At 34.4% G+C, this 13,252-nt stretch overlaps 1 protein-coding gene across 3 annotated transcripts in view; it reads right to left on the bottom strand.

Annotated features, from left to right (window-relative positions):
* MRPS35 (mitochondrial ribosomal protein S35) overlaps nucleotides 1-13,252 on the bottom strand; it is a 47,841-nt gene that overhangs the window by 16,942 nt on the left and 17,647 nt on the right. For all 3 annotated transcript variants that reach the window (XM_049627215.1, XM_049627213.1, XM_049627216.1), the window contains 2 exons: nucleotides 5,423-5,532; nucleotides 3,637-3,706 (listed from right to left, as the gene is read on the bottom strand). In XM_049627215.1, the coding sequence (XP_049483172.1) occupies nucleotides 3,637-3,706; nucleotides 5,423-5,532 (180 nt within the window). The remainder of the gene's footprint in view (nucleotides 1-3,636; nucleotides 3,707-5,422; nucleotides 5,533-13,252) is intronic.

The raw sequence follows: 13,252 nt of genomic DNA, 5'->3' as shown, positions 1-13,252 counted from the left end.
TTTCTCTCTCTGTTTCAGATTCTGTGTCTCCTTCTCTCTCTGACCCTCCCCTGCTTGTGCTCTCTCTCTCTCGCTCTGAAAAATAAATAAACATTAAAAAATAATAAATACATAAAAATGAACTCTTATTGGGGCACCTGGGTGGCTCAGTCGGTTGAGTGTCTGACTTTATAACTCAGGTCATGACCTTGGCATCAGAGAGTTCAAGACCCATGTTGGGCTCTGTGCTGACAGCTCAGAGCCTGAAGCCTGCTTTGGATTCTGTCTCCCTCTCTCTCTGCTCCTCCCCCACTCATGCTCTGTTCTCTGTTTCTTAAAAATGAATAAACATTAAAAAAAAATTTTAAGAATGAACTCTTATTGAGTGTAAAATTATCTGACTTGGAAGTTTTTGTTACACGACTTTTCAGAATCAATTTATTACAAACCTAGATGTATTTTTGACTGGCAATAAGACTACCATGAAATCCAAGTAAGTCAAAAACTCAAAAAAAAAAAAAAAAAAAAACAACCCTCTAATTTAAAAAAGGAACTATTAGTAATTAAATATCCAAACATTTAAAAACTCTTGGAATTTGATTTTAGATCTCTACATTTTCTAAAAGAAGTGCTTTTTTCTTCCCCCAATGTCTTGGTCTATCTTTTCTGCAAATCGTTTTGCAAAATACTTTATTCAAGCACTTCCTAGTCAAATTACTTGCGGAAGGTTTAAAGAATATCATGCAACAAAGTTAAAATTTAGGAAGTTTTGTCATTATCAGCTACTATCAGAATGCTGAGTAGGACACTTGTTCAAAACATTCAAATACAACATGACACAGATCTGATTACCTATATGAAGTCTCTGTTAAGTTAAAGGTAAGCTATGTACAAAAATTGGGAATCAATGAATTCAAAATCCTAAGGTAAGTATTTCTTCATTTTCGTATTAATATTAACAGCCACATAGCAGGTCTGCACAGTTCCAAAGGATAAAACTTAATTCACTCCTATGCCAACAATGTGTCATATGGAATTACTGAAACCAGTTTCTACAACTCTCTTTGCTTCTCTGAACTGCAGAAGGACAGTCTCTTATCACCTCCCAGCAATGCAATAACCATCCTTTAACTCATTGCTAAGCCTCCATGCTTGAAGTCTATGGCATGGGAAGTCTACGTTTTTTGAAGTCTACTTTGATACTTCCACAGTTAAACTACTTTGAATAGCACACAACAGTAACTTCCTTATCCTGAAGTCTAGATGAACACCTTTTCAGAGAAGTTTCTGAATTGTGTGCTACATAAAACTACCAACCACTTTCCTCTCAACTCTTAGAGGTAACTTCCACACAAAAATTAAAAAGCCAGAAAGTTAAGAGAAGCTTACCTTTTTTAGGTATTAAATGCTCTGAAACTAGTTAAAAAAAACAAAGAAATGGATTAAAAGGGGGCTCTCTAAAGTATTTGATTAAACACCAGGTGGTAACATCAATTTCAAGTCTGAATTCCATGCTGGTGAAGGAAAGAAGAATTTCAATTCAGTAAAGATTCTGTTCCACCAGCTTTGCAAAATTTCATGGCTCATCTGCATTCTCTTAAAGCTTCTTCACTGATGGCACTTGTTTAGAAAGGACCAAGAGCCACGTTTAATATAGAAATTCTTTAATTCTGTCTGTTTAGGATAGATGTATGTGGCTACTTATTCTGGCATCAAAGTAATTAGCGTTAAAGATCAAAGGCTACTTGCATGAATCCAGAATACAAACTTGTTTGGATTCTATGTCATGGAACCACAGAAAGAATCCAGTAAGTCAACTTTCACTGAATTTATTTATGCCTGTCATTTCCTTTAGGGCAAATTCATTTTACAGGCTGCTGGCAAAATAAGAGATTCAAAATTGGGTGGTTTTTATTGATTAACTCTTGAAGGAGCAGCCATCGAGCTGCAGCTAATCCAACCCTGTTGCCAGTTCAAAAAAGAACTTAATTAGTTCAAGCCAAAGGCATTTATAAAATCAACTGGTAGGAAAGAGAGATTAACTGCTATTATGATGTTGTTCCTGAAGCCAGGAACTAGAAAATTCGGATGAATTATGATAATTAGAATACCTCAAAAGAAGACAAAAGCTACCAGCTTTTTGTTCTTTACTAACCTTGCAACAAAGTTTTATATTTTTTTAAATTTTCCACGTATCCTCTTGGGCTACAACTGTTTTATTGTTAATACGAAGGAAATGTTGTGGGTTTAGAGAATGGCTGCATGTGTTCACAGAATTACAATATCTCAAGGATGGCAGGAGATTCCAAAGGCCATCTAATGCAACTACCTATCCAAGGAAAGTGATCCTTCTACCACCATATCCCTGCTAAGTAGCCAAAAGATGGAATATTTTCTACCTATTAAAGTAGCCCACTCCATCTTTCCATGACTCTCTTAGAAAGTTTGTACTCTGTGAACTAAAGTCTGTTTCACTATTACTTCTACCTTGTTGTATCTCTAAAAGTCATGAAAAACAAATCCAACTCTTCTTTCATAAGAAATCCTTTAAGTATCTAAAGAGAGTGATTCTTTCTCCAGCTATCTCCATTACTTCAAATGTTCCTAATAGAAAATGCTATTGATAGAAAAAAAAAAAAAGAAAAGAAAGAAAATGCTATTGAGACCTATGTCTATGTTAGGCAAGCAAAAAAAAAAAAAAAAAAAAAAAAATACATGCATACTTAAAATTACTTTAATTTTAAAAAAAATAGCATTTAAGGGGCGCCTGGGTGGCTCAGTCGGTTAAGCGTCCGACTTTGGCTCAGGTCACGATCTCCCGGTATGTGAGTTCGAGCCCCGCGTTGGGCTCTGTGCTGACAGCTCAGAGCCTGGAGCCTGTTTCAGGTTCTGTGTCTCCCTCTCTCTCTGACCCTCCCCCGTTCGTGCTCTGTCTCTCTCTGTCTCAAAAATAAATAAACGTTAAAAAAAAATTAAAAAAAAAAATAGCATTTAAAACTTAGAGTTATCTAAACATACTATATACCAACTTAAAATTAGTAAGTTGATGCTCTAGCAGAGCAAAACCTTCCTTATAAATATATGTGTATGCTTACATTAAAACTCAATAAATCCAGTCAGACACAAGACTGTTTTTACTACTATTTAAATAATTAATTGCCTCTAATTGCCCCTAATGTATGCCAGTGAAATGCATATATGAAAGGCTATGTGGTAACTAAAATTTGAAATAAATATTTAAAATACCTTTCTACAAAGTTTGGGGCTTTGTTTTGCAGTTTATGTGAAGAGCAGGATGCATTATCAATTCTTACATTATATAGATGATTACATTCCTAACTTTCAGCCAAAGTCAAACAAAAGAAAAAAAGTAAAACATTTTGAATCTTCCAACCAAAGTCCACAACTGAATTTTAAAGGTGTTTAGTCATCTGATTTCTGTAAGGTCCTGAGATGGACTGCATAATCTGCTTCAAGGTCTTCACTGTCAATGTCAGAAGTTATTTATAACATTTCATACCTCCTTAGTTTATCTAGTAGTTCATTAAACCTTCAATTGAGTACTTGCCACAGACTGTTTTGAAAGGTTAACACCATCTAAATTATAAAATAAATAACGCTGGCAAAATTATTAAACATTCACACACAATCACTTACCCAAGACTCGTGGTATAAAACTGTTAGCAGATATATTGCATAATCGTAATTCTGTCTCTTCAAAGGGCACCTTTAAGAGAAAGAGAGGGAGGAAGCAAAAGTTTTGAAAACTCAGTACATACAATAATTTGCAAGATATACAAATACTAAACACAAAGGATAACTTATATTCAGGTATTCCCTATCTTTAGGGAATATCCTACCTTTAGGAAAATTCCGTTCTTAGAACAAAAATAGTCCATGTTGGTGGTTACCTAAGGTTATTGAAAACTAGTGTTATTTTGATTTATTTTGTATGTATTTATTTTTATTTCTCTTTGCTTTCATCATTAATGGAGTTATTTGTATCTGGTAATAGTTTTACACTATTTTTACTATGATTGCGTCCAATCCAAGTGCCCTTCCTAACATCAGGGCTGAGTCTGCAGGATAGCGTTGAGCACATCTACGGAGTTCATTTTAAAAACAGAGATAGATTGATGACAGATGCTAATCTAAATGTTCATCTCAATTTCTCCAGAGCCAACTTTTAAGAAAATGACCTACACTAACCGATGTCGTATTGCTAATGTTATATTTAAATTGGAATTAATAACCTAATATTAGGTAAATCTTCTACGTAAGTGTGAGAGGGCAAGTTTAGCTCTTAGATTAATAAAATAATATAGAACGGAAAATCATTACTTCTAATTTTTTTTAAATATAAAACAAAACCATCCTATGACAAGTGACTTTAATGGTATTCTCTTATTGTATACTTAAGTTTAATAATCCTCTAAACAGTTGTTACCATAAAACATATAGACACACTGACACACTTGTTAACTTAGGGGAAAAAAATTACCAGGTACTTATGGAATTTCAAAGAGTAACATTTTAAAGGTATTTTCAAGTTGCATAACCCCAAAACTCAACATTATTTTACGTTTTCCGAAGATAGTGAAAAAAGAGTATCACTGACATTGAAATCTATGCTTCCCCCATACAGTAACAATGTGGAACCAGGGCTCCCAAGGTCTGGCCAGCCCACACTGCTACCGTCACTTGTGCATGTCATGCTACTTCTTCCCACCACGAAGAAGCAGGATATAAAGCCTAACTGATATCGACACCTTAAAATGCTTTGAAACTGGAATAGGAAGTGAGAGAAGATATCTTTCCACTTGTTTTTCTCTAAAGGCAGGTCTTTAGATTTGGGCATACTTTAGAAACAGCCAAATATAAGACAGAAATTAAACAACCCTTTTGTGAAAACATACCAACAATCCTTCACCTCAGATGACCCTATGACCTAATTTATAAATTCATATGAGGTAAACTTAATATTGCCTTTATGAAAGCAATTCACTGAAATTCTGCTTATGTACAAGACTGCCTAGGCAAATTAAATTTCCATATTTAATAATTTAAATTTCGAACTGTAAAATCTGTGGCTTTGTAAAAACCCGTTTAAGCCTAAATTAGCAAATCATACTTTTGTTTTCTTCGAACATCTCCACTGAGTCTTATACACATGGCTATATTAAAATCAAGATTGAAAAATAACAACGATAATTCAACGAGGCAGTTAGGCAAGCCGCTCCATGTACCGAAAGAGAATGGCAAGAGCAGGCTAGTGAAGACATTACACACATGAATTAGACAACTTCTCTGACCTAATACATTAATACAAGTTGACATAAAAGGCTACCTTGATTTGCAGTGTCATTTCTTAAGAAAAGGACTGCTGGGGAACTGGAAGACAATAAACCCATCTGACCAATGTGCTGAACTCTTCTTTCTGTACCTGTCTGTCCTGATGGTAAGCACATCTGTGGTCTTGCAGTACCGCTCTCCCACAAGTTTAATAAGTTTCTTCTTTGCGTGATCATCTAAATTCAGACTGGAAAGTTTAACCTTAAGAATACAAGAAAAAGTTATTTGAAAAAAGTTGTTTCATATACTTTGTTTAATGAAGAAAAAAAAAAAAAACCAGCAGCAAGATTATTTATAGTAACATTAAACCAACCAAAAAGAAACATTCTCAACCCTGCACTCTTGTCTATACAGGTTAACAACTGCAGTATTAAGCATTATGCATTAAGAAGCCCAATCTTACTCATGGAAAAAAAAGAGAGGGGGAGTAAGCTGGAGTTCTTTGAAAGTTCTGGGCATTAGCACCTTTCCTGAAAGAACCCAATAACAAGACTCTTAAATAAATGAAATTACAGTTTATTACAGTTTATGATTAGCACTAACGGTATTAAACTCCATTAGTGTTAGTTAAGCTGGAATATAGGAATAAAGGGATAAAACAAAAGGGCTTTAAGATATTTCTACCATGTAATTATGAGACCTGTATCACTGCAACTAGTTTAGGGTCATCTATCTTAAAAGGTACAGACACCTCATGAAGGCTGGAATACAGCATTCAAGAGGATCAAGACATTTGAAATAATCCAGCTCAACATTTCTCAAAATGTTAATACTAGTCCCAGAAGCTGCTAAGAATTATTTCTTTAAAAAGGCTATTTCTGTTTAATACATTTGGGAAATGCTGAGTTAAATTGGGTTCTTTATAGAAGGATTTCTTAGAGGAGGTAACACACTAATGAGCATTTTGAAATTTCAAGATGAAAATTTCTCATGTAATGATTCCCAAATTTATTTGACCTCTTTTCTCATATCTCATATTCTGGTTTTCTTTTCTTTTCTTTTTTCCTTCATATTCTACTTTTCAAGGGAGGACAGACAGTTCATGGAATCAGTCTTCCTCAAAACACCTTTTGGGAAATGCTGGACTAAATGAACACACTTTTTAATTTGCAGAGAATTATGATATGGGCTGAAGATATCTAAGATATGAATAGTCTTGACACAGGAAAATAGGTTAGACACTAGAATACCGTTAAATGAGGTAAAACACAGACCGTTTTTCCATGGAGAGCATTAAGACTAAGAAAGAGCCATACTGTATGAAGAAGAAAAAAGCTAAATAAGATTTTAAAATCACACCCACTTCTCTCTGGCTTCAATAACCCTGCACTTCCCTCAAGGCATCATAGCATAAGAGCTTATTTATTTTTCCATTTTTCCCACTAGGCGACAGCCTGGCACTTAAAAAGCATATAACGTGTATTTGCTGAAACAACACATAAATGAAAAAAAGAACACTTCGAATTTTTATTTGAACTACAGAAAATATAGAAAATAAATTTAAAAAACACACTTTTAAGGAACATATGCAGGAAAAACACTGACTATTAAGTATCAACCCAAGAGAATGGTTCTCTGGGCCTAGGCTGCTCAAATTACCACAGTTCCTGGGAAACAACATGTATCAACAACCAAGTTATCAGCTTGATGGATAAAATAAGAAATTTTATGATAATTCTGACTGTTAACAATAAGACTTACTTATAAGAAAATCATAAAATGAATCTACATTATAATTATGAAAATATTTGTACATACGCATGCATACAGATACAGTACAAGAAAGAAATGAATTGTCCTTGCATTAGGATAGTGAGAATGGAATCATTTTTTCCTTTTAAAAATCCCTTCAATGTTATCATGTTTACTAATAAATTTTAAAATGTACCATTTAAAAAATTTAAGTGTTCTAGCTTTTTATGTAAGAAGTAGTCAAAAACATGGCAATGCTGATTATTATAACTGCTTTAAAACGTATGTTCACATTAACATTTTAATGTTCAAAAATTATTTTAGAGTTTATGCCAGAAACTCATCAGGATTTCAGAAAGCTCTGTGGTACACTCGCGCCACCTGCTAGCACTTAAAGGGATTGCAAAACTGCAGTCTTTAACCTGGACTACTATTTTCCGACACTGCAGCTGAGTGGCACTGTCATTCTTTTCCAAAATTCAAAAGAATCCCTGGACTTTTCTTTTTCAAGTTGCTATATTTTAAACAATCAATACTGTACTATTAACATTATCCAAAAGCCATGTTGACATTTCAAATCATAGGAGATGATGGTTATATGTATTTTCAAATGCCCATATTTAAGAGCTACATAAATTGAGAAATATCTAATTGTGTAAAATACCTTCTCTATTTACATATTTACAAGTATAGTGCAGTTAAAGAACTCTGGTAATACACAGAGGACAAGAATTGGGTTTGATTTCTAGATTTGCTACTTACTTGCTAAGTGAACTTAAATCATTTGTTCTTACTATTTCTTCATTTACAAAATAGAAAGGACTCAGAATTTTGCCAGGAAATAAATGAGAATAAATAGAAAAAAAAAGCACTTTTAAAGTTAAGTCCTACACAAATATTTTTTAAATTCTGAACTACTTTTATGACTATCAAGAAAAATGATACCATCTTTCTCTGAATTTAAAAATGTATCTCTCTCTATATAACACTTTGTGCTATTTGATCACCTTCACAATATTGCTTTACATCATGCTGGAATGCACATGCTTTAGTCCCACTGTTTTACCTGCTTTCACCCTAGACTACATGACACCATTCAGGACATCACCACTGAGTTTCAACAGTCAGTGGGTAGACAGAAAAGAGTTCACAGGAGCAAACATTGAGTCAGGGGAAAGGAATACAAGGAAGTGACAAAGGTATCACATGGCAGCATAAGGACGAAAAGGAGACAAGAGGATGGTACCTGATATCATAAGTGGTATCCTGTGTATACTTCAAATAAAGCGATGAGAGTATGTTTATTTAAAATATATTATGCAAACTTAGAACCAGTAGGGAATTGGATGTTTATTCTGGTACGGAAGAGTAAGGCCCACAAAAGGTAAAGCAAAATGTAGGTTTCCTGACAGAGTCCAACAACAGTTGGCTGTTACTGTTATCATTATTAATAAAAAGAGGCAACGTTTACTAAGTTATTAAAAATGTATCAGATATTATTACTCCCCAGGTACTTTTTTAAAAATTTTATTTTTAGGTAATCTCTACATCCAATGTGGGGCTCGAACACACAACCCCAAGATCAAGAGTCACATGCTCGACCATCTGGGCCAGCCTAGGTACTTTCTATTAACTAGCAGAATGATGTCAGCCGAGCAGAATTTTAAGTTTTTTTTTTTCTCCCTTTTGTTTATATAGATTTTCTAAAATTTATACAGTAAACATGCTATTTTGCCCTTTATGACTTTAAATATTTTCAATCTAAATATATAAATATATTGCTCTACATCTAAACTGTTCTATGGAATAAAAAAAGGCTGACAAGCTTCATGAATTTACTTTATAAAGATGGCACAATCCTGATACTAAAACCCAGCAAAGAAAGAAAATTACAAATCAAACACTGATGCATCCCTGAAAAATTTCTAGAAATTTGAGTTTGTCTATTTGTTACCCTATAGTGTCAAAATGGTTGCAGAGACTGTCAACATATTTTTGTAGTAAACTTGGAATATTATGATTTAAAATACAGATTACAAGGAATATAAAACTAATTTTTTGAGGTCCTGGAAGGCATCTTAAAAAAGTGGGCAGTCGTCCTCCAGAACAGATGATTCAAAAGTACATTAGTCAGGGCTCCCCAGAAAAATAGCTGATTCCAGGACAAGGATAGGGAATACATAAGATAAGCCGGGAGCATTTTGTGGTGCCAAAAAATAAAAAGTATTCAAGAAACAAATGATGGGGCATGGCAAAGTAACAGAGCAGCCAACCGGAAGAGCTACCAATGGCCAAAGCTGGAACAATCTGAGCATCAAAATATATAATGTATTATTGGATCATAACCCAAATGCTAAAATAAGTAATCCTGATATAAATAAATGACTGAATAAATAAATAAATGAATGAGAACGGACAAATCTCCTACATAGAAGAATTACAAACAACTTATGTGCTATTTCTCCCTTGAGGTGAAGCATAACTATCAATCCCAGAAGTGTGGGCTATGCATAGCGACTTCCATCTGAAGAGTACAGTATGGAAAGGAGGGAAAAAGAGTACTTTTATAGTGAAGAAAACTTGCAAACAGTACCTTAACCAGGTGATCAAGCCTTCATCATTAGTTAACATCATGTTGGGAGCCTCTACTCTTGCTATGATGTGATGAGAGTGGCACTTTACTTGTGAGGTTTTCTCCCCCAAATACAAACTAGTCTAAGCATAAGAAAAACACCAAACATATCTAAAGTGAAGGACATTCCACAAAATACATAACTGGTACTTCTCAAAACTCTCAAGGTCACCAAAACAAGGAAATTCTGAGAAACCACCACAGGAAAGAGGTGCCTGAGGAAATCTGAATAAAGTATGAACTTTAATTAATAATGTATCAGTATTGACTCACTAGTTGTAATAAATGTATCATAGTAATATAAGATGTTGTAACAGGAGAAATTTGGTGTGAAATACAGGGGAATTCTGTGAACTATTTTGAAACATTTTCGTAAACCTAAAACTTTTCTAGTTCAAAACAAAACAAAACAAACAAAACCATCAGCTAACCGCCCCATGAGAAAAAAATACCATGTGGATTAAGATTCTTTTAGCAGAGGAAACTAACAGTGGTTTCAAATACTAACTTAGAAGTTACTCCAGCAAGACACTGGAACTGCGATGGTAGGTAGAATGCTCCTGATGAGTAAGAGCAGGGATTTAAGGTTTCTCCAACATGAGATTAGGACAAAGGATCCTAAATAAAATGCTAAGAAAGCAAATCTGCAGTAAAGTAATAGAATGGTGTACTAAGCAATCATCAGGGTTCAGAAATGCTTCAGTAATTGAAAACCTAACAATTACCACGATTCAAAGGAGATCATTCCAAAAAATGCGATAGGAACAGGACACACCATTAACATAATAGAGGCTATTATCTCAAACAGAATTACAATTTATACTTAGAGGCTAAACACCAGAAGCACACCCATTGAAGTATAGAACAGGATACGGGACTACATAAACATTATTTTATTTTATTATTTTTTTTATTTTATTTATTTATTTTTTTATTTTATTTTTGGGACAGAGAGAGACAGAGCATGAACGGGGGAGGGGCAGAGAGAGAGGGAGACACAGAATCGGAAACAGGCTCCAAGCCATCAGCCCAGAGCCTGACGCGGGGCTCGAACTCACGGACCGCGAGATCGTGACCTGGCTGAAGTCGGATGCTTAACCGACTGCGCCACCCAGGCGCCCCCATAAACATTATTTTAGAAATTTTATCGAATGAAAAACACAAAAAGAAAAAACAAGCTATAGATATTTAGAAAGGGGAATTAAAACCACTATTGTTTATCATTTATTTCCTGAGAAATCTCTGAAAGAGTGAACTAAAAATTCATAGCATTCAGAATTTGGTCTCTTATTATATATCAATGACCACCAACAGGTATTAGGGCACCTTGGAGACACAGAGGCTGATTCCAGGTCTGGGATAAGGAAAACATAAAGTGAACCTGGGCCATCTTGCACCAGAATGCAAAGAAATTTTCTAATGCTAATAGGATTGTAACAAAAAGACATAGGAACGAATTTAAAAGAATTCCCACCAAAGTTAGGCTATACTTTGAACATCAAAAAGAACAATGATTTTACTTGATCAAAAGTTACTGAATGTACCCACCTACAGATTCCCTGTTCAAGGGAACAGCAAAACAACAACAATAAAAAAAAACTTCACAATGGGGACGGCTTGCTGGCTCAGTCAGTAGAGCATGTGACTCTCGACCTCGGGGTTGTGAGTTCAAGTCTCACATTGGGTATAAAGATTACTAAAAAAAGAAAAAAGCCAAAACAAACAAACAAAAAAAGCCCCAAAAAATTTTGCAACGGAATGATCAGGTTGCTAGCCTTTAAAACAAGTGGTCAGTCTCAGCATACTGAGAATGAGGCAACCAGACTTTACATGCCTGCTCATGTAACACAGTATAAAATACATAACACCATCTATCAATTACTGTTAAAAATACTTCACTGTAATCAGTTCCTTAAATCTAACTTCCAGTTCATAAGAAATACAGAAGGTAAAGAAATAAGGTAAATGACATCAGGACACATTCAGACAAATTCAGAAAGTAGGAAAGGAAACACTATATGACAAAATATCTGTCTTTTAATTTTTTAAATAGTTGCCTTTAACTTTTTTTTTGTTTGTTTGTTTATTTTTTGAGAAAGTACAAGCAGGGGAGGGGCAGAGAGCAGGGGACAAAGGATCTGAAGCAGGTTTTGTGCTGACAACAGCGATGTGGGGCTTGAACCCACAAACTGCAAGATCATGACCAGAGCCAAAGTGGATGCTCAACTGACTAAGCCAACCAGGTGCCTTCAAAATATCTGTCTTTTTAATAAGTCATTGTCATGAGAGGGAAGGTGGGGATAGGAGTAGTGAGGTCCTAGGCTGTTCTAGATTTAAAAAGATTTAAGTGACATTATAAACAATCAAACAAGAAAAAGACAAATTACTCAATTAAAAAATGGGCAAAGGATTTGACCAGACATTTCTTCAAAAAGATATACTAACGGTCAATGTGTACATGAAAAGATGCTCCACATCATTAGTCATTAGGAAAATGTAAACCCAAACCACAATGAGCTACCGCTTCCTGCCCATTAGAAAGACCACCAATAGCAATCGTTGATGAGGATGTGGAGAAACTGGAACCCTCAAACACTGCTGGTGAAACTGTAACATTGTGCAGCCACTTTGGAAAACAGCTTGGCAGTTCCTCAAAATGTTAAACATGTAATTACCATATGACCTAGCAATTCATTCCTAGGTATATACCCAAGAGAACTGAAAACACAAGTCCATACAAAAACCTGTACATGAACATTCACAGCAGCATTATTCATAATGGCAAAAAAATGGAAACCCCAATGTTTACCAACTAATGGATGGGTAAATAAAATAGGCTATTGTCCGTAAAATATTTGACTATAAAAATGAATGAAGAACTGATACATGCTACAACAGATGAACACTGAAAAAATTATACTAAGGAAAATAATACATGTTGTATGATTCATTCATATGAAATGTCAAAAATAGGCAAATCCAGACACAAAACACAGATTAGTAGTTCACAGGGGCTTGGGGATGGTTAAGAGAAGGAAGAAAGGGGAGTGACTGATAATGAATACGGAGTTTCTTTTTATGGTGATAAAAATTTCTGGAGTGAGGCAGTGGTGATGGCTATATAACTCTGTGAAAATACTAAAAACCACTGAATTGTACATTTAAGAGGATGAATTTTATAGTATGTCAATTATATCTCAATAAAGCTGGTACTAAAAAGAAAAAATAAGTATACAAGTAATCAATACAACATCAAAATGGTCAAATGACCAAAAAAAAAAAAGCAATTTGCAAAGTAATAAATTCTCACTCTCATTAGAATTCAAATACATACAAATTTTAAAAATGAGATATATATATTTACTATTAAATGGCTAGGTAATAATAGTATCTAGGTTGGTGAAGGTCCAGGAAAATAGGCTTTCTCACAGTCTGCTTGTTTTTTGTGTTGTGTGTGTGTGTGTGTGTTTACATTTCCTGCAGGGATTTTACAATGTATAATTAAAAAAAAATTTTTACTATGTGTGTGTGTATGTGTGTGTGTGTATATATATATATACGTATATATATACATGTATATATATATATACGTATATA

The sequence above is a fragment of the Panthera uncia genome, chromosome B4 (genome assembly GCF_023721935.1).
Source record: "Panthera uncia isolate 11264 chromosome B4, Puncia_PCG_1.0, whole genome shotgun sequence".
NCBI lineage: Eukaryota > Metazoa > Chordata > Mammalia > Carnivora > Felidae > Panthera > Panthera uncia.
This window is presented reverse-complemented; position numbering and strand designations above follow the sequence as displayed.